At 32.5% G+C, this 21,335-nt stretch overlaps 4 protein-coding genes across 5 annotated transcripts; all 4 read left to right on the top strand.

Annotated features, from left to right (window-relative positions):
* The first annotated feature begins 5,825 nt into the window (after positions 1-5,825).
* Positions 5,826-8,386, top strand: LOC8278771 (exopolygalacturonase clone GBGE184). Its single transcript, XM_002516921.3, has 5 exons — positions 5,826-6,255; positions 6,566-6,865; positions 6,967-7,256; positions 7,511-7,724; positions 7,861-8,386. The coding sequence occupies exons 1-5, from the start codon at positions 5,920-5,922 to the stop codon at positions 8,086-8,088; spliced, it is 1,368 nt and encodes a 455-aa protein (XP_002516967.2). The 5' UTR covers positions 5,826-5,919; the 3' UTR covers positions 8,089-8,386.
* A 927-nt stretch (positions 8,387-9,313) lies between these two features.
* LOC8278772 (exopolygalacturonase) lies at positions 9,314-11,721 on the top strand. The gene is made up of 5 exons (XM_015717793.2): positions 9,314-9,490; positions 9,740-10,066; positions 10,151-10,440; positions 10,556-10,784; positions 10,879-11,721. Exons 1-5 carry the CDS (start codon positions 9,386-9,388, stop codon positions 11,104-11,106), a joined length of 1,179 nt encoding a protein of 392 aa, XP_015573279.2. The 5' UTR covers positions 9,314-9,385; the 3' UTR covers positions 11,107-11,721.
* A 2,389-nt stretch (positions 11,722-14,110) lies between these two features.
* On the top strand, positions 14,111-15,790 carry LOC8278773 (multiple organellar RNA editing factor 3, mitochondrial). The gene is made up of 4 exons (XM_002516923.4): positions 14,111-14,571; positions 14,674-14,771; positions 15,097-15,162; positions 15,271-15,790. Exons 1-4 carry the CDS (start codon positions 14,210-14,212, stop codon positions 15,531-15,533), a joined length of 789 nt encoding a protein of 262 aa, XP_002516969.1. The 5' UTR covers positions 14,111-14,209; the 3' UTR covers positions 15,534-15,790.
* Positions 15,791-17,850: 2,060 nt separating this feature from the next.
* Positions 17,851-20,744, top strand: LOC8278774 (keratin, type I cytoskeletal 9). Of its 2 annotated transcripts, XM_048379435.1 has the most exons (3): positions 17,891-18,315; positions 18,404-19,766; positions 20,362-20,744. In XM_048379435.1, exons 2-3 carry the CDS (start codon positions 18,414-18,416, stop codon positions 20,533-20,535), a joined length of 1,527 nt encoding a protein of 508 aa, XP_048235392.1. In that variant the 5' UTR covers positions 17,891-18,315; positions 18,404-18,413; the 3' UTR covers positions 20,536-20,744. The 2 variants fall into 2 exon arrangements, with proteins under 2 accessions (XP_048235393.1, XP_048235392.1); XM_048379436.1 differs by lacking the exon at positions 20,362-20,744 and adding an exon at positions 20,169-20,347 and having other exon boundaries at positions 17,851-19,766.
* The last annotated feature ends 591 nt before the right edge of the window (positions 20,745-21,335 follow it).

The following is a 21,335-nucleotide window of genomic DNA, read 5'->3' as shown; positions in this document are numbered from 1 at the left end:
AGGTTCAGAGCTGATCCCAATTGGGCAATTGAAGGGATCATCCAAGTTGTAAAAGAAGATTCTGGTGTTGAAGTGTCCAGATTGAAAGCATGGAGAGCAAGAAAAGCTGCTTTGACATTTATCAATGGTGATGAGACAGAACAGCTTTCTAGCCTTCATGATTACAAGCTAGAACTCTTGAGAAGTAATCCAGGAAGCACAATAGTTTTTGGTTTGAATGAAGGTGTTTTTAACAGCATGTATGTGTGCTTTGCTGCATTGAAGGAAGGATTTAAGTTTTGTAGGCCTTTCATATCTTTGGATGGTTGTTGACTGAAAGGAGTATTTGGAGGACAGCTTCTCACAGCTGTTGGTTTAGATGCAAATGACTGCATCTACCCAATTGCATGGTGTGTTGTGCAAAAAGAAAACAAAGAGAACTGGAAATGGTTTTGGAGTCACGCTCAAGATGTGGGGATAACAAACAGTTATCAATGGGTGTTTATAACTGACAGGCAGAAGGTAAATACTCTTCACATTTTGCTTTTCTATTCCTTCATATATTTTGGCATAATGGTATTAATTGTGTGTTGTTCTTTTGGAATATGGTCTTATTCCTGCCATTGAAGAACTATTCCCTAATTCTGAACATAGATTTTGTGTTAGACATGTGTATAATAATTTTTGGAAGAAATAGTCTAGGGTTAAAAGAACTTGTCTAGGGTGCTGCTAAGGCAAGTTATGTCCAGATTTTTTAAAAGATAATGGAGAAGTTTGCAGCAGCATCACATCATGGACATAACTACATGAATAGCATCCCTCCTCATCACTGGTCTAGATCTCATTTTAGGACTGATGCTAAGTGTGACATGTTGTTAAACAACTTATATGAGTGTTTTAACAGTTTTATCTTAGATGCTAGAAGCAAGGGTGTCATAGCTATGAATGAGGTTATAAGAACAAAATTAATGAAGATGATACATAAGAACAGGGATGCTATGAAAAGAGTGGCATCTGCTTACTGCCCTAAGATATTGAAAAAACTAGAAAAAAGCAAAGAATTTTGCTGGATGTTTACAACAGAGTGGTCTGGAGGTGAGAGATTTCAAGTGGTTGGCCCAGGGGGACAGTTTGTAGTTGATAAACAAGAAATGACATGCACATGTAGGAGGTGGGATCTAACTGGAATACCTTGTTGTCATGATGTATGTGCAATTTGGTATAACAATGAGAACCCTGAATTTTATATACATGACTTCTACAAGGTTGAAACATACCTAAAATGCTATAGCCATTTGATTAACCCAACCACCAGTAAACAATTTTGGCCCAAGGCAACTGCCCCACCAGTCTTACCCCCCAAACCAATAAAACCTAGAAAAGGCAGACCTGCTAGAAAGAGAAGGTTAGAGGAAGAAGAGATGGAGGGTCTGATCAGAAATGCTAAGGTCACCAAAAAGGGCTCTGTGATGACATGCATAGTTTGTGGTGCTAAGGACCACAACAAGAGGTTTCATGGTGCTGGTGCTTCTACAAGGAGGGAAAAACTGCCTGTAAGTATGTCATTCTTCTCATTTACTTATGCCTGTAAGTATATCAAATTGGTACCAAACATTAGTAAATTATATCAAATTGGTACCAAACATTAGTAAATAATATCAAATCAAATTGGTACCAAACATTAGTAACTTATATCAAATTGGTACCAAACATTAGCAACTGATATCCAATTGGTTTATAATACCCCTTCAATTTCTTTCTTTCTTATTGTAAGTGAAGAGGAAGACAAAAAAATAAGAAAATGAAAAGGAATCAAATGCTGCAACTACTGCTGCACATAATATAGATGACCAACCTGATAATGTAGCTCCTACAGACACAGCTCCTTTAGGGACAACTTCAACATTTGATAATTTGTCACCGCTAATACCATTGTCACAGGTAAGTAATATGTCACTTATAATATTTATTCAGTAATGTCAACTGTTTGCTAACTTAAGACTTTATTATACAGTTATTCAATGTAACACCATCAACAAAAGAATCGGGAAAAACCTACCACTCTACTACATCACCTTCAAAACCTACCAGCAAGAAGAGTAAAAGCATTAATGATTTGTTGAGTGAGCTGCCACCAGATCTGGCCATTGGAAGACTTTCAGAAACACAGAAAGGAGGGACTGAAGCTAAGGGAAAAAAGACTTTCAAACCCCCAGGGTTGTTGAGCAAAGATCTTGGGGTTGAAGGAGTTACCACAAGAACAAAACAAGAAAAAGGAAAACAGAAGATTGATGGAAGTGTTTCAACAAAGAAGAGAGCTTGGGTGCCTCCAGGAAATGCAAAGAACAAAGGAATTACAATTGGAAACCCTAAAAAATAACATTTATTTTGGTTGTTGTGTTGTTAATATGTTAATATATGTGTGGACCTAACATGTGGTCCTTTGACAGAATTTCAATTTTTGTAATGGCTTTTGACAGCCTTGGGTGTAAGGTTCATGTGGATAGAATTTCCACATCCATTCACTTTTTGTTTAAATATTTCATTAAAGTAATCAACAGAGTACAATTATTTTCACTCAATTTGTCTGTTGCGAGGATTGCTCTATATAGGACATGTATGTGCATATTTATAATAACAGTAACATTCATATGAAGCAATATTAATCAACTACTGTAAAAACCAAATACTCATTTATCATTTCATTCATTCATCAGTAAACTACATAACTAACAATAGTTGTAAATACTACTACTGAATCCATAATACATCTTTAAGTAAAGCTATATCTTAAAAATAACAATCCATAACAGCCAAGCTTAGACAGGTCCATTCTACACTTCATGCTCCTTCTTTCTTCTTTCATTTTTTGCAGCTTTGAATTTAGCAAATTAATTCATTCTTGTACTCATTCAGCAGCTCAGTTGTAACAACTCAAAACATATCAATGTAAGCTAAGACAGCATCCCCAAAACTTACTATAACAGAGCATAACCAAACTTGCGTCCGGATTTCCTTTCTGTTCAAGAGATGAAGCTTCACTTTCAGTTCGACAGACAAATCCAACACTAAACACACTATAATCCAATACGACACGATAAAGAACAAGGAAGCTACATAATCGATTATTACAGAAACTAAATCGATCGATATAATAAAAACTAGGTTTTATAATTTGAGAATTTTTCTATTTTAGTGTTTTTTATTTGGGGTTTAGGGTTATAAATTGGGAATAAAAACTAGATGTGGCAAGGAATTAAGTTAATTGCTGACTAGGAATTAAGTTGTTGAGTCAGCAATATATGTGGCAAGTGATGTGTTATGAATTCAAAATCCGGCAGCCACATCATCAAATAAGTGTCGGATTCCTCTTTGGTACCGGCGGAAGATACATAAATAATAGGAGTGGTACCAAAAGGAAACAAATTGAAGATTTGGTACCATTTGGAAAAAAGTGCGAAGGTTTGGTACGAGCGATGCAATTAACCTGAGGAATGTGGGTAACACTATCTTTTGAATACTCCCTTTAGATACTTTCTTTGTAATAGAATTTTACAATTTATTAACAATAACAATGATAAAATTAAAATTTTCTCTATATATATAAATTTCTTTTTAAAGTAACAAGTAAAATCAATGAATTATAAAGAGAGTGTCGTTAACCTTTCTCTTATACAATCACTCGGGTGACACTAATAAATAAAAATTAACTTAAAAAGTAAATTAAGAAAAATAAGAAAAAAAAATTCATACTCCTACTAAGTATCTAATTTGTTTCCATATATTAATTTTAAATCGGATTGTCACTATGAGATATGAAAAATTCGATTCATTGTATCTTTTTTATTTACAAACCTAATAATATGTACAAAATGAATATATTCTTATCCTGGCCAGCTGTTTCAAGAAAGAAAAGAGAAAAAGAAATGCTAAAGATGATAATCTAATAGTTATGGAGCATCTTGTTCGGTTGAGTCCAAGATTTCAATCTTAATATTATTGGATATAATAGTATTCATTCACTGACTCCTTGAGGATGAAGACAGATTACTTCTTTCTTGTTTGGACTGAAGTTGGGATCTTCCTGAACTCGAACCAAGATGTTAGGACAAGAGAATTTAAAAGAAAAGATAAAAGTATTCACTCATAATTGATATTCAAAAATTAAAAGTAAAATTCTTGTTAGGTATTCTCATGGTCAATGAGGAATCGTGGAATTTGAGGCTTCTACTTCACAATTAGAGAAAGATTATACCATAAGCCAGAATTTTAATCTCATATCTTTGACCCGCAATAAAAATTAAATCGACTAATATAAAAACATACAGTAAATCCTGTAAGTTAAATATTATGTTTCTTCAATTTTAAAATGTTATTTTATGTTACTGCCGATGACGTAATTGACTAAGTCTATCTAATAATTTCTCAATTAAATTGGCCTCGTTGCAATTGTTAATTGTGCATTTACTGAGTCGTATAAAATTGCCAACAATACTTTATTATTTACATGGCAAGCTTCTTCTTTGCTTTATAGAGATTAAATACAACTTTGCAACATATGTAATTTCCACTAGATTTGCGATATTTAATAATTCAATAGTTGCTAAAATATTTTTTTTTTCAACTTAGAAAAGAAAAGGATATACTTTTAAAAAAATCATATAGAAATTGAATAATTTTACAAATCATATGCATATAATTCATTCAAATTCAAACCAAATAGAGGAAAATGAATTACTTGAAAGGTTGATCCAATATAATCCAATACATCAATCGTAATGTAACATCAAGAATGAGATTATTAGGCCTTAATTATAATAGTTCCATGGTGTATTAAAGTCTGAATTTCTTTTCTTTCTTTTTATTTTGAAAATTCAGGTTTTGAATTACAGTAACAGATGCATGTGAATGGGATTAATAATATAAGAAGATAGGAAAAGAGGGGGAAAATCAAAAGGGATAGACGGAGAGGTATCAAGGTAAGTTTGTATTTTGGAGTTTTCTAATCAATTTAATTCAAAATCTAATTAATTTTCAAGTTTATACTGATTCCTTTTGAAGCAAAGTGGACTCCGATTATTATTTTGATGGAAGATGGAATGTGATCCTCCCTAACTCACTTGGTACCAAATGCTATAACAACAAGGAGAAGTTTTCTAGAAATCAGTTCTTCTGAAAAATTTATTTATGATATGGCATGGCAAGTCTTTGTGTAATTAGTAAATAACTGTATCTTTAGAAATTTGTATATTACGAGTTTATAAAAAAAATTAAAAAGAAATTGTATACTATTATTTTTTCTTTTTAGGGTATATTTATTTGCTCTGGTACTTTCTAAATTTAAAAAATAATTACTGAAAGTTTGAAAACTTATGTCATACGAGCAGGTACTACTAATCCGAAAACTTCTTCGGAGTCTACTTACTTCTGCAATGTTATGCAGTTGAAGTTAGTTGACAACAGACATGGCAAGATAGGAAGACATGATTTCTTATTATGGGGAAATTTATCAGGTAAATTTGATGAAATCTATATATGATGTTACTTGTTATGAAGATAACATAAACGTTACACAACCATGCATAAGCGTATATAAGATCACAAGGTAGGTTGCTTGTTATGGGATTGAGCAAGCGGTTCCCTCCTCTAAAAGCAGGGAGAAATTATTGTCTCCTGTGAAAAGGTTAAGTGGAATGCCGGTGTTAAATTGGTGGCCAAAATAGAGAGGCTAAAACGGCTTTAAGTAGCAGACAATTATAAAAACAAGACAAAGACGACCACTACTCCTAAATGTAAGGAAACCAAAAGACTAATTATGGCAGAGGTTCAACCAAACAAACAGCTAACCAAAAATATCTATGGAATCGAGGGACATCCTATACATAACATCTATCCTGAACCGTTCGCTTTGGCTAAAATCATGGTATAAAGAAAGAGGGCATGGAAAGAGAACTTTGTCACTTTTCACATTCTGTCAAGCCTCCTTATCGGGGCTCTTTATTTTTTATTATTATTTTTCTTTTTGTAGAAGAGAAAGAAAGGAATAAGAGATTGGACTCAAGAAGAAGAATGGCAATGGCCTTAACTACAAATTTATTGGCAAATGCCATTCTTCTCTTATTCTTAGCTACCGCCTCTTGTGAGGCTAAGGGTATGCGTCTGCGCCGTGCCATTAGACCAGGTCCTCGTCTTGGTCATAAAAGAAATCCTAATGAAAAAGTCTTTAACGTATTACAGTTTGGTGCAAAACATGATCCTAGAAAGGATAATGCATTGGTAAGACTATTCATTTGTTTACGTAGTTCTAACATTTTATGGACATTAATTAGGTCCATTAGGAGGTCTCAGGTTTGACCAATGAACTTTTGACTCAATATTATTACAGTCTTGTCCAAAGTTAAACTGCGAGTCTAATTAAACGCAAAAAAAATAAATAAATAAATAAATAATAAAAAACAAATTGGTCTCAGGTTTGTGAAATTACCTCCATTGTGAAACTCATCCGGTGCATCAAAAAGAAAAAAAATTACTAAAAGTGGTGAAGTTTGCCAGGAATTGACTAGATTGTGGGTTTTGTTCTTCGCAGGCTTTTATTCAGGCATGGAAGGCTACATGCAACTGGGAGGGAAATGCAAGGTTAGTTGTCCCAGGGGGAGAGTTCTTAGCATCATCAATGGTATTTCAAGGACCATGCAAAAATCCAGCACCTATTGTCCAAATAATAGGAACTATAAAAGCAGCATCAGATTTGAGCAATTATGCAGAAGATTTTTGGATCTCATTTGAAAAAGTAAATGGCTTGATAGTTACTGGAACTGGCACTGTCGATGGCCAAGGCCAAAATGTTTGGAAATATAATGATGGTGGTGGCAGTATTTTTCCAGCAGTAAGCAACTGAAGTATCAGAATTATTTTCTTAAACTTCATAATAGTGCTTCTCTTTGCAAGCATTGATCTGAAATCTTTTTTTTTTTGGTCCCGGCGCAGAATATTAAACTCCTTCATGTGTCAAATGGAATCATAAGACAGATCAACTCTGTTAATCCCATGGGTTTCCATATTGGCATCGTTCTGAGCCAGAATATTAGAGCCAGAAGGCTCCATTTAAATGCTCCTGAAAGTAGCCCCAATACTGATGGTTTCCACATCAGCCAGTCCAATCAAGTTAAAATAGCTAAGAGTGTTATTGCTACAGGTGATGATTGCGTCGGTATGATTCATGGAAGTACCGATATCAGCATCAAGAAGGTAACCTGTGGCCCTGGACATGGCATCAGGTATCTTACTGCACTCTCCTTTTCAATTTACTATTGCAATGCAGAAAGTTCTCCCACTTTGCACATTCGTTACATTTAATACACCTGAAACTAAGCGATGGTTTCGCGCATTTCTATACTAGTCCTAACATGTTTCATCTTAATTGCCATAATACAAGTCTGAAAGATATGGCAGTGTAAGTGTGGAAGATATCAGCAGTGTTTTATGAGTTTCTACTAATCTTGATTGACCTGTTATCTATGTCAACAAACAGTATTGGTAGTCTTGGAAAGTACCCAGATGAGAAGGATGTGAGAGGTATCCTTGTGACAAATTGCACGTTGAAGAACACTGATAATGGAATAAGAATCAAAACCTGGGGAGGATCACCTCCAAGCGTAGCTACATCCTTGACTTTCCAGGACATCATTATGGACAATGTTAGACACCCCATCATCATTGATCAATCCTATGGATCTAAATCTGCGGTTGGTTTTTTCAATCATAACTTTTCTTTTTTCTATTTCTTTTTTCCTTAAGAGGAAAAATAGGGGGCTCCGGAAGGGATTTGGAACTCATAACCTCACAGCCTCTAATTCCGTGTTTTTGCTTGTATTAATGCAGCCATCAAGGGTAAAGATCAGTGATGTTAAATATATGAACATTAGGGGAACCACAAATTCAGAAGTTGGGGTGGATATTCAGTGCAGCAAGCAGGTTCCTTGTGAAGGAGTTCGCTTGTCAAACATCAATCTGAAATACATCGGTGGTAAAAAACTACCTTTCTCCTCTTCATGTCTGAATGCAAGAGTTAGCTATGCTGGAATGCAATTCCCACCACCTTGCCGATGAAGTGCTTAAAAAGTTGCTATTGGAACCTTCCCTGCTTAAACATTATATGTATCACTACAAGGCGACGGAGCTTTATGGATCTAATGGAAATGGAAATATAAACGTTGAAATAGCATCAATACTATGACCTTGTTATCTAAATATGATGAGCACAGCTTTGGGTTGATAAATTGGTCGAAAATCCTTATATTTTCACATCACTAAGTAGGTTGAGTTGCACAAGCCAAGAGGCTTGCAAGTTCGGAACTCTTTGTGTACACCAATTCTTAAATGCTTAATTTCTTAGTGTTAGAGAAACTGATAAGACTAAATATGCTATTTATCAATAACTAACAATCCACAAGAATTTACCAACGATCCTGACGTGATAAGAATCTTCGAGATCCTGGAATGATGTTTCTTATACTTGAAACACCATTTGAAGTAAATGCAGCTCCATCAGAAGCTGCATCCTTGTGCCTAATAAGGTGGCCGGACTCAGTAAATTGCTCCGCTGAAGCTTCCACAACGTTATGCGTGATAAGAACAGACACAAACGAACATTCCTTTTAAAAGTTTTTCTCCAAGGGAATGTACAGCACAACTTCGACCTACGCCAAAGATGGCAGTTAGTTCACATTCTAGGTGCCTTTAAAACCCTTCTCCTCAATGGACTATTATTTTCAGAAATTTTCCGAACAGTGTGATAATTCATTGAGAAAATTGAAAAGGGAACTATGTTAATTCAGTCAATGTCCTCATTTTTATTAGGTTAAATATATATAATATCGACCCAAGCCAAGTGTTTTAAGAACCATTAGCCATATTAATAGCTTCCAAGTAAAACTGGCATAAGTACTTGATTGAAGTAATGACTGAATCAATAAATGCGAGTTTGAATTCAAAGATGCAATTCTAGTGAACCTCCCAAAAATTATAGCTGAACGTTCATCAACATGATGCTTCATTAGGAGGACAATTAAATGCGGCTTTTAACATTAGCCTAAAACGTTTGAATTAAAATTTCGACGTACTGATTTTGCTGCAGTTTCTTTCTTACTTCTTTCGAATTATAAATATGTTAAAGGCAGAATAATTTAAGACTTGCCAGATACAGGCCTAGCTGACGGTGAAAATGAAGGGAATACTCCCATTCTGCCTTACCACTCTAGCTTTTCATATAGCACTGTTTCATGTGAGCAATGCACTACCTAGAATTCAACCACCATTCCCTGGTCCACAAGCTTCATTTGATTCCCCTGCATCAGCTCCTAGTCCTATCCCGTCGGCTAAGTCTCCTGAACCAGCTCCTAGTCCTATGTCATCGGCGGAATCTCCTGGACCAGCTTCGCCACCTCCAGAGGGAGTTTTCGATATCACTCAGTATGGAGCAATTGCAGATGGAAAGACAGAAAACAGCAAAGTAAATTTCAAGATTTTTCCTCTGATAATTGAACTTGTAGTTTCCAGTTTGAGTATAGAAATAACACAAACATGTTTTAACTTCAGAATTTGCAGTTACATTACAGGTTTTCCAAACAGAGGTCATTTTTAAAAAGGAAAAATAAAAAGAAAAAACCAAGCTAACAACTCTTGGTTTCTCCTCTTCTATAGGCGAAGTTAAGCTAGTATAATTAATGAATGGTTCTTCCCTTTTGAGTATTCTGAATAGGCATTCTTAGCAACATGGGAAGCCGCTTGTAGAAACGCTGGAAATTCCACATTCTACATACCAGAAGGCACATACATTGTAGGCCCTATATCGTTCTCTGGACCTTGCTACAAGAATCAGTCTCCTGAGGTGAAGATTGAAGGGACTCTGGTTGCTCCATCTTCCCTGAATTCGTTCCTAAACTCTGAATGGATCGAGTACAAAAATTTGAATGGACTCGTACTTACTGGAAGAACTAGAGTGACAAATTTTGATGGTCAGGGAGCTGTAGAAGCCTGGAAACAGATCAGCTGCTGGAGTTCAAGGGAATGCAAAGTATTAATAACTGTAAGTTCTAGTTTCTCAGACCAGTTAATTGAATTTTCAAAATCTAATTTCATTATCTAACGAATATTTTCTGTTGCACTACAGTCATTAAAGTTCTCTAATGTATCTTATGGGACTCTCACCAACATTTCCATGGTAAACAGTAAAAGCTTCCATGTGAGTTTCCATGAAAGCAATCACATTACTGTCCGAAACATCATAATTACAGCTCCAGGGAATAGTCCAAACACAGATGGAATCCACATTGGTCGTTCCACCAACATCAGCATCGTTTCGTCAGCAATTGGAGTCGGCGACGATTGTATCTCCATTGGACCTGGCAGCATCAACATCACCATTTTTGATGTTAGATGCGGTCCAGGCCATGGATTGAGGTAGCAAAGCAGAATTCTGATTCTTGTAGTTGTCAGCTTTTTCGAAACAGATTTTTATTAGTATTTTCAGAATTATTGTTGTTTTTCCTGAAGAGATTTTTTAACTATATGGCAGTATAGGAAGCCTTGGCAAATATAAAAATGAAGAGGATGTGATAGGGATTACAGTTCAGAATTGCACAATCAACGGTACTCAAAACGGAGTTCGAGTAAAAACATGGCCAGGATCACAAGCAAGTATTGCTTCCAACATGACTTTTGAAGATATTGTCATGGTCAATGTCTCAAACCCTGTAATAATTGATCAAGAATACTGTCCTGCTAGTAGCTGCGACCTGTCGAAGGTAATTAGTCATTAGTACACATAAAAGCACATCCTTTAATGTTTATACTTCGCTGTAAAACAATGTTTTAAAGAATGGTTTGGTTTTTGGTCAGCCATCTCTGGTAAAGCTGAGTAACATCTCTGTCAAGAACGTTAGCGGGACGTACAATACAAATTCTGCAGTGACATTGCTGTGCAGTTCCAATGTACCTTGTGAGAATATAAAGATCATTGATGTAAATCTGAACAATACTGTATCAAATGGTTCTACTCCTAGACAAGGTCGCTTGAATCTGAAAGGTGTTATTAATGGTTTCCAAGTTGATAATTCTAGATTCTAACTTGGAAGAGATATTTTTATGTAAAAACCAAGTGGAAAGATGCCAAGTTTGTTTTAGCACGTAGGAATAGGCAAAATAGCTCTTCTACTCAATTGACTGTAACTTCCCCAATAATTCAGAATTGAAGAATATGGAAGTTGCAATTTTTCTCATTGGTTTTAGTTTAATTCGAACAGTTTTGGATTTTTTTTTTTTTCTGGGCCTACTGAATTCAATTAGGTCATATTTGTATGCTTTGGAATTGTGAATGGGATGATAATCTTGGATAAATCTCAAGTTCTTGGCATGCAAATAATAATAATAAATTTGTTTGTATTTAATGGGATGATATATTTTAATAAATATTTTTATTTACAAATTTATACACCAATAATAGTGTTATTTAAATACCGCTTAAATTTTATTTTTTATTAAAAAACAATTGAGACAGAATTCTTTATGCCTAATATTCATTTATTCTATTTTCATTCCATAACTTTAGACACTATTAATTTAATTGAAATTAATCATTTGCTACACATTGTTCAACAGTTTATTATTTAATTTTAAATAATATAAATTTTCTAATAATTTAAATTCTATTAATATATTAAAAATAAAAGCTAAATTAGAATTACTGATTAATTAATTTGCTGATCAGTAATAATATTAATATTAAAATATTATTAAATATATTATTTAAATGCATTATGGGGTGATTTTGTTTAAAAGAAAAACTTTATATTAAACACCATTTATTCTTAATTAGTTTAAATTTTATCCTTTAAATATTATAAGTATAGATCACTTGCAACCTGTTCAAACCCTTTATAATTTTATAATTACAAAAATAATTAATATTTTACAAAAAATGACAATGCTCTTTATATTTTCTTTATAAATTATACTAATTTTTCATACGTGTTACTAATTGTGAAAATGAATTATATTACGAAAAATAATTACTGTTACGAAATTTAATGATTTATGAAAAAATTGATAAATTTATGAAAAATACTAAATTTTTCATAATCACGAAATATATTGCTAAATTATGAAAAATGACAATTATCTTTATATTTTTTATAAATTAAACTAATTTTTTGTCAATATTACTAGTTGCGAAAATTACTTTTACAAAATCTAATAATTTACGAAGAAAATGATAAATTTATGAAAAATTTAGTATTTTTTGTAACCACGAAATATATTGTTAAATTGTGAAAACTCACAATCTTCTTCATATCTTTTTCGAATTATACTATTTTTTGTAAGTATTACTAATTATAAGAAAATAAATAATTAAACATTATTTACTAATTATAAGAAAATAAATAATTAAACATTATTTACCCCATGTGATTTAGCCTAATATACAACTCAGTCTTTGCATTTTATTTTTATATTAAAATCCCTTTGAATTCTAATAAAATTAACTACTATCCCTTCCATGTTAGTCGAAGTGCTAAACTGATAATTTATATTATAATTTGATCATTGAACTTATTAAATTACTATGTAGTTTAATTTTAAATTTTTAAATAAAATAAATAGTTACAAGTTATTATTTTTACTAGGCACTAAAATAAAAATATATTGGAAATGAAAAATTTACTTGTATTAATTTCATTTGAATAGTTGATAAAAAAATTTATTTTTAACATATAAGATTAACAAGACCTTTTTATTGATAGTAAATTTGTCAACTTAATTTGTCAATATTATTTCACTAGATTGAGACATAATTGTTTAATTTAATTTTTACTTTTTTATATAGTTTAACTATAATATATAATAAAAATAACAATAGAATTATATTTTTTAACTATAAATATTTATTTTATATTAATAACTAAAATTAAATTATGTAGTAATTTAATAATATTATTGTAAATATAAGTAGTTTTAAAATATTTAAATTGCTTAAATTAAATTGTATTAAGAATAAAAAAATTAGACAAGAAAAATATTTTTAGATTTATTATTTTAATTAGACACTAAAGCCAATATGTGCTAAAAATAAGATTTATTTTAATTCGATAATGAAATTAACTTTTGACGAGTTTGATATTTCATAATAAGTCTAAAGATCCAGTTTGAATCTTAAATTACCAATTCAGTCTTTTGACTATCATAGAAGAGAGTAGTAATTAATTATTAAAACTCAAGAGGATTTTAATGCAATAGAAAAAAATGTAATGACTGACTCATATATTAGGCCAAACAACAGGAGGTAAACAATATTTAACCTAAAAATAAATAATATTACAAAAAAATAATTACTTTTACAAAATTTAGTGATTTATGAAAAAATGATAGATTTATAAAAAATACTAAATTTTTTTATGGTCGCGAAATATACTGTTAAATTACGAAAAATGATAATCTTTTTCATATTTTTTTTTATAAATTATACTAATTTTTTGTAAGTATTGCTAGTTGTAAAAAAATAATTGATATTATGAAAAAATAATTACTTTTGCGAGATTTTGTGACTTATAAAAAATATTAAATTTTTTATAATCGTGAAATATACTGCTAAATTATGAAAATGACAATTTTTTTCATATTATTTTTGTAAATTACATTAACTAATTGTCAAAAAATGATTAATATTGCTAAAAAATGATAATTTTTATATAATTTAATGATTTATGAAAAATTAATAAATTTATAAAAATATTAAATTTTTCGTATCACAAAATTTATTGCTGAATTATGAAAGATGAAAATAACTTTTATATTTTTCACAAATTAAGCTAATTTTTTATATATTTTAAGGGTACATGAATTTTTAAAATTATCTTATATTACTTTAATAAATTTATTTTAATTGAGAAAAAAATTGTATAAATTATCATTATTTTATTGGCAAATTAAAATAAAATAGTAATCATAGAATTTCTCTGTTATTTACTAAAATAACTTATTAATTAATATAACGTAAAAATTTATGTATTATTTGATAGATTAATTATATAATAAAAAATATAAAAACAAAAAATCAATATGGCTTTGTCTACACGGGGTCGTTTATGAACTGGTTAGACAAGCTTCGATTAAGCAAATCCATTTCAAGAAATCGAAGAGAAACTGAAGAAGACAGTATTCTAAAATAATAACAATGGCGTATCTGACCGCCCGGCGCAGCGTAGCATCCATTCTTAACCGAACTCTCAATTCTTCTTTTTCTTCTTCATCGTCTGTCTCTTCTCGTTCACGCTTCATTTTTTCATTACTTAGCAAAAACCCACTTTCCGAACTCCATCCAAACCCGACGCGGTCCAAAACTTCCCGGTCGGGTTACTCTCCACTGAACGACCCGTCGCCGAACTGGAGCAATCGGCCACCGAAAGAATCGATCTTGCTTGATGGGTGTGACTATGAGCACTGGCTAATAGTTATGGAATTCCCAAACGACCCAAAACCAAGTGAAGAGGAAATGATTAATGCTTATGTTAAAACCTTAGCTTCTGTTTTGGGCAGGTAATATATTGATTTTAACTTTGTTGGGTATTTAAATTTTTTTCTTAGAAGTTTTGTTTCCTCTGGCCCGTTTCTTGTGTAATATTTTGGGTTTATTATAAGTGAGGAGGAGGCAAAGAAGAAGATTTATTCGGTTTCTACTACGACTTATACTGGTTTTGGTGCTTTGATTTCTGAGGAGCTTTCATACAAACTTAAAGGTAATTTCTTTTTTATTCTTTATTCAGGGTATAGGGTTTTAGGGTTTTATCAATAAGGTTCATTAGGGTTTTTAAAAATTGATGGAACTAGCTTGAATGTCCTACTATTAATGCTAAAATTTTGATCTTTTGATTTCCTTTTTCATTTAATTTGGAGTTGATTGAATCATATTTCTGCTAGGTGTTCCATTTTTAAGGTTAAGGGATTATTATATTTATCTCAAATTTGGGATACTTGATGTAACCAGTCCAGATTGTAGTTTACGAGTTCTGCTTATGATATATATTTTTGGGTGACTTACGGTCCAATTTGCTGGATGAATAGGGTTGCCTGGTGTTCTTTGGGTTTTGCCAGATTCATATCTTGATGTTCCTAACAAGGATTATGGAGGTAGGTACTGTATATGATGTAAAAATATCTGGCAGAATTATATATTTGATTTTCCTTGTAATATGAAAAGTTATCGTTTATAATTTGTTTCCATTTGGTTTGAACCAGGGGATTTGTTTGTGGATGGGAAGGTCATTCACAGACCCATGTATCGGTTTAACCAGAATAATAGACAGCAAACTAGGAACAGGTCTCGCCCAAGGTACGATAGACGCAATGAGTCAATGCAGGTAGAGAGGAGAGAACCAATGCAAAGACAGAGCTCAGGGCCGTCATTGCAGCAACCATCATCAAACCATATTCAGTCTTCATCTCAGGGTGGAGGGACAGACGTCTCTATGGAACCAGGGAAGGTTAATCAGAGTACATGAGAAGTCACTGTGTAGTTTCTAAGCCTAAGAATTCATCACTAGTTCCTGAGTTTAGAATCCTAGAACATCAAATCAGTGTCTTTTTTTCTTGGAACTCGTTTGGCTGTTGTGCATTGAGTTTCACTTACAGCCCATGCAGTTCTTATTATGGCATCACAAAAGAGAAATGAAATGTCAATCTTCTAGACCGTTGTCCAGAATATTCTCCATACTATTTGCTGGATGGTTTATGCATTTTAGCTGTTTCCTTTTTTTTCTTTTCTGTTTGCTTCTCAGTTCTCATAATGAATTTGATAGTCTATGATTACTGGTGTAGCATCTTGAAATATAGCACAGTTTGCTGTTGTTTTTAAATTCTCCAGCCTTCTAAGAGCTGGTCAAGCATTGTCATTGTGAATAATTGCTATAGATCGCATCCTGGGTTACCTTGTTCAGTTGCTATGAGCTTCACGCCATGGTATTGCTTGAAGATTATGATGAGTTATATAGATAGTAGTAGTGTTCTCGAGTGTCGAGCCGACTAGGACTAATTCTTTCTTTTAATTTGATTACTGGTGTAAACATATATCACCGGAGTAGTTCTCACTTAGAGGCAAGGCATTTTAAATTTATTGGTCCAGAGGGTTAAAGTAGAGGCATTCAAATTATAATTGATTTATTCTCTTCACAAACTTTACAGAATAACATTGTATGAGCAAAGTACTATAATATTGTATGAGAAAAGGACTGCATCATTATGCTTAACTACCCACACCAAAATGTGCCTCATTAATCTTAGGGTTAAATATTATTTACCCCTAATAATTTGGACAAATACATGACTTAGTTTTTGCATTTTTTCTATTTTAATACTCTTCAGTTGAAGAAGGATTAAACTGATAATTTAATATTATAATTTGATTCTTGAACTTATTATCAAATATCAATTTTATTTAAAATTAATTTTATTATTAAATTATAATAAATTTTTATTTTTAGCACAAATTAATTTTAGTGATTACTTAAAATAATAAATTTTACTTGTTTATATCTTTTATTTCTTTTAGTATAATCTAATTCTAAGAAAATCTAAATATATTAAAAATATTTATTGTTTGTCTAATATTATTAAATTACTATGTAGTTCAATTTAAATTTTTAAATAAATTAATAGTTACAAGTTATTATTTTTACTAGGCACTAAAATAAAATTATATTAAAAATAAAAATTTTATTCATATTAATCTCATTTGAATAGTTGATAAAAATTTATTTTTAACATGCAAGATTAACATAGTCTCTTTATTGATAGTGAATTTGTCAACTTAGTGTGTCTAGATTATTTCATTAGATTAAAACATAATTGTTTAATTTAATTTTTACATTTTTATATAGTTTAACTACAGTGTATAATAAAAATAACAATATAATGATATTTCTTAACTAGTAATGTTTATTTTATATTAATAATTAGAATTAAATTATGTAGTAATTTAATAATATTATTATAAATATAAGTAGTTTTAAAATATTTCAATTGCTTGAATTAAATTATATTAAAAATAGAAGATTAGAGCAAGAAAAAATATTAAATTTATTATTTTTATTAGACACTAAAATTAATTTGTGCTAAAAATAAGATTTTACTCTAATTTGATAATGAAATTAATTTTAGATGAGTTTTATATTTAATAATAAGTTTAAGGATCAAATTAGAATCTTAAATTATTAGTTTAGTTTAGTCTTTCGACTATCACGGAAGGGATAATAGTTAGTTTTATTAAAATTCAATGAAATTTGAATGTAATAGAAAAAATGCAGAAACTAACTCATATTTTAGGCCAAACTAGAAGAGATAGATAATATTTAACTCTTAGTGTAATGTGTGCACTATTTCCTATAAAAAAAAATACTTCCTTCATTTCAAAATAAATATTACTTAAGGATTAAAAAATTATTAAATAGCTTCAATTATGATAAAAACTAACTTGATATATTCAAAATTTATATAAATTTTATTTTTATTCAATTATTATATTTTCTCAATTTTTATTAATATTTTTACTTAAATAAATAAAAACAAAATTGGAAAAAGTAATTATGGTTCATTTATTTATTGAATGATAGTTAATTTTTTTTTAAAAAAACTTAATTTAAAAGGGAGAATGTAATATAATAAAGAGTAGTTTATGAGTTCATCATTACCATAGAAATATTTACACTTATTGTTTGCATTGATGAATATTCTAACCCGTAGGTATTTGGTTTAGTAGGAGAGTTACTGTAAAATTGGGATGGAGATGGAATCTCCATTAGAAGTTTCAAGTTGGAGTCTCGACTCTCCCCTTGTATCAATGGATACTCTAAGAAAGAAAGAGTAGATCTTCATTGAAGAAAACAAAAAGTTAGATTAATCATCAGAAGCCTCTCCGTCTGTCCGTGGATGAGCATGGAGACATGGCGAGAAATAGATGGGCCAACATTAAATGGCTTAATCAAAGCCTAGAAACTCTTTGACTTTCCCAAAAATAACCTTAGAAAATTAGCAAAATTATGCCCATCGTACCAAACGTAGATGGTAGATACCGTCAGAATTCAAGAACCCAACGTGCCTCACCCCCACCCCTGTCCTAAATCCAGTTTTAAGAAAACTTACAAAATTACAGAAATAACCATTACATCGCCTGATCATTTCTTTCCTCCGTCCAACCTTTTCATCTTTATACTACCACCCACTTCATCTTTCTCCGATCTACTTCATTTACCTTCTCAAATCTTGGATTTTCATTCTTAAAATTAACAGGTAAATTCATTCTCATTTTTTAAAGATTTCATTTTTCTCTCTCAGATTTCCACGGAACTGATCCTTTTTTCGTCGATCTTTAATCAAGGAAATAAAAAATGAATTCTAATTACGGGAAAGGCACATCTGGGTCTTTAAACAACTTCAATTTTGACTTTGGGATTGGTTCAAACCGATCCAAATCGCTCAATGATCAAAAGAACCAAACTTCATCTTCATATTCTTCTTATTCATCTTCAACAACTACGCAATCAAAGCCTGCGTGGCAATCGAATAAACCTTCTTGGACTCACCAGCCGGCACCGAGTCAATCGACCCGCCCCGGGTTAAATGGACCCAGTTCTATGGTGGGTGATATATCTGGGAAGAGCTGGAATTCAATGGGTGTGGGTTCGGGTTCAGGGCTTGGGATTGTGGAAAAGAGCCCAAATTTATTTGGGGATCTTGTTAGTTCTGCTTTGGGGCAGGGTACTAAGGGTAAAAGTGATGTTCCTTTGAAAAATGTTACACCCACTTCTAGTAATAGTGCATATTCGATGGGAAATATGGCTGATTCGTTGCCAAAAACGGGTAATTCAGTTAAAAGTGGTGGAAGTTGGGGATTTAATGATAATATTGGGAGTTATAAAAGTAGTAGCAATGTTAATGTTAACGCTAGTGGTAATGCCAATATTAGTAGCAATAAAAGTTCTAATCTTGGTGGTCCTTCAATGACAAATATGATGAGTGGAAGTGGAGTTGGAGGTGGAATGGGTGGTGGAAGGGATCCATTTGGTTCTTTGGTTGATTTTGGATCGAAGCAACAAGCCGGTGGTCTTAATTCAGCTAGTAAAAGTAGTGTTAAGACTAGTTCTGGTGGGAAGGATGGATTTGGAGATTTTCAAAATGCTACAGGATCAAGTGCAACGGCGTTTCCATCTGGTAATTTTGCTGCAAGCAATAATGGTTTCACGGGATCCGGTAACACTTTCAATTCTGATGTCAATGATTTTGGATTTGGGATGCCCAACAAGGACTCTGCTCCACAGAAGCAGACTTCTGTTCAAACGGCTAGTGGGGATCCACTTGAAATGTTATTTTCCTCTTCCGCTGGAGGTGCTGCGTCTGCATCTGGAGGAGCAGGAGGGCAGCAGTTCTCAGAAGTTGATGATTGGGGATTGGATTCAGGGTTTGGAGGAGGAGCTGGGGATGATTTAGGTGGGGCCACCACCACAGAGCTCGAAGGGCTTCCACCTCCTCCTGCTGGGTTCACAGCTTCTGCAGCAAAGAATAAGGGTATAGATAATCAAAAGCAGGGGCAATATGCAGATGCCATCAAGTGGCTGTCTTGGGCTGTGGTACTCTTTGAGAAAACTGGTGATAAAGCTTCCACCATGGAGGTTTTGTCTAGCAGAGCCTCATGTTATAAAGAAGTTGGAGAGTACAAGAAGGCGGTGGCTGACTGTACTAAGGTATCCCCATATATTGCGTTTTAGTCTATGGTTTCCAGTCAAGTCGATCACTTCATACTTGATTTCTGATAGTTGATTTATGAATTTGAAATTTTTTATTACATGCTTATGCAAATCTATGAATTAAGGTTACTTGTTTTATGAGTGGGACTCGCATGCATAAGAATTAGTCTTTAGGACATATGGCAAATTTATGATCTGGTATTCAAATCAAGTCTGTTGTACATTTAGGCCTTGGAATGAAGTCTTTAGAATCCATGGATTCTTTCCAAATCAATTGATTGTAAAAACTTGTTTCGAACTATGATGTTATTTGGTTGCACCTGTATCTCATATGTACTGAAACAATTTGATATATATTATATGCACTGAAACAAGGATCTAACCATTGCCCATTTTTAGGTCAGTAGCTTGCATAATGGTGCAAGTTTTAGTGTTGGCATGTTGATCAACCGGCAGATATTGCAATATGTTATGCTGTGCATATAAGAATTCTGGATCCTGCCTTCTTCCTAATAATTATATTGCCTTTGTTTCCCCCAAATGGCTTACTTTACTGGAGTAGGAAGTTTATAATCTGCCTCATGGCGTGCAGGTGCTCGAAGAAGATGATGCCAATGTTTCTGTTCTCGTACAACGGGCACTCCTGTATGAAAGTATGGAGAAATACAAACTTGGGGCAGAAGACTTGAGGACTGTACTGAAGATTGATCCTACTAATAGGATTGCAAGGAGCACTGTTCATCGCTTGACTAAAATGATAGACTAGAGAGGTTTTGCAGTTTACATCTGTATTTTAGCTTTTTCCATTTCAGCGGATACCTTTCCCTGTCACTAAATCTCCGGGAAATCATGAAATTTCACTCAAATACTTGTATTTCAATTGATTATCATGCCTTATGTATACAATGTGTTGAATTTCATTTTTGTTGATTGTGATTGAGAATAATCATTATTCAAAAGTTTGAGGTTTCGGAATTGTGCCCTTGTATTGCAGTACGTACTGTGTGAGAAAGAGTTTTCCTGTATTTAATATTGTTTTTCTTCTTTCTGTTTTTCTTTTCCTCGAGTTCGCATGTCAAGCAAACGATAAGCATTAACCGTTATTGCTTGGTTGTGGACACAAGTTTGTCACATTTGTGTATTAACAATACCATTCAGGCCTAGGTCTTTAATCCACTATAGTACCGTCTTATGTCCATTTGAGAAGGTTTGTAAGGTATACCTTGTCAACTTACTAAGGCATTTCTGCTGTTGTGTGATAGTGCAGTTTCATTGGCAGATTGCAGCCTGTGTTTCAAATGCTCCTCCTTTTCCTAGATTGAGTCATAACCTTCTAAATTGATGCTTGCAAATGGTTGTTTCAGAGGGTGGTTTCTTAAGTATTCACAAGGCTGCAGAATTAGAGCCCAAGTATTTTAAGTTTCATAGGGCCTGCCTCTTCTTGTGATTGTTAGCTACAATGAGGGTTCCCACTTCTCAGTCGCAGAAATTATGATAGAAGACTTCTGTCAAATAGAAAGAAACAGCATGAGAAAAATGATGAGCTGTAACAGCATTGAAAACTTG

This window comes from Ricinus communis, chromosome 9, assembly GCF_019578655.1.
Source record: "Ricinus communis isolate WT05 ecotype wild-type chromosome 9, ASM1957865v1, whole genome shotgun sequence".
Lineage (NCBI taxonomy): Eukaryota > Viridiplantae > Streptophyta > Magnoliopsida > Malpighiales > Euphorbiaceae > Ricinus > Ricinus communis.
Note: the sequence above shows the minus strand (reverse complement) of the source record. Positions and strands in the feature narration are given on the sequence as shown.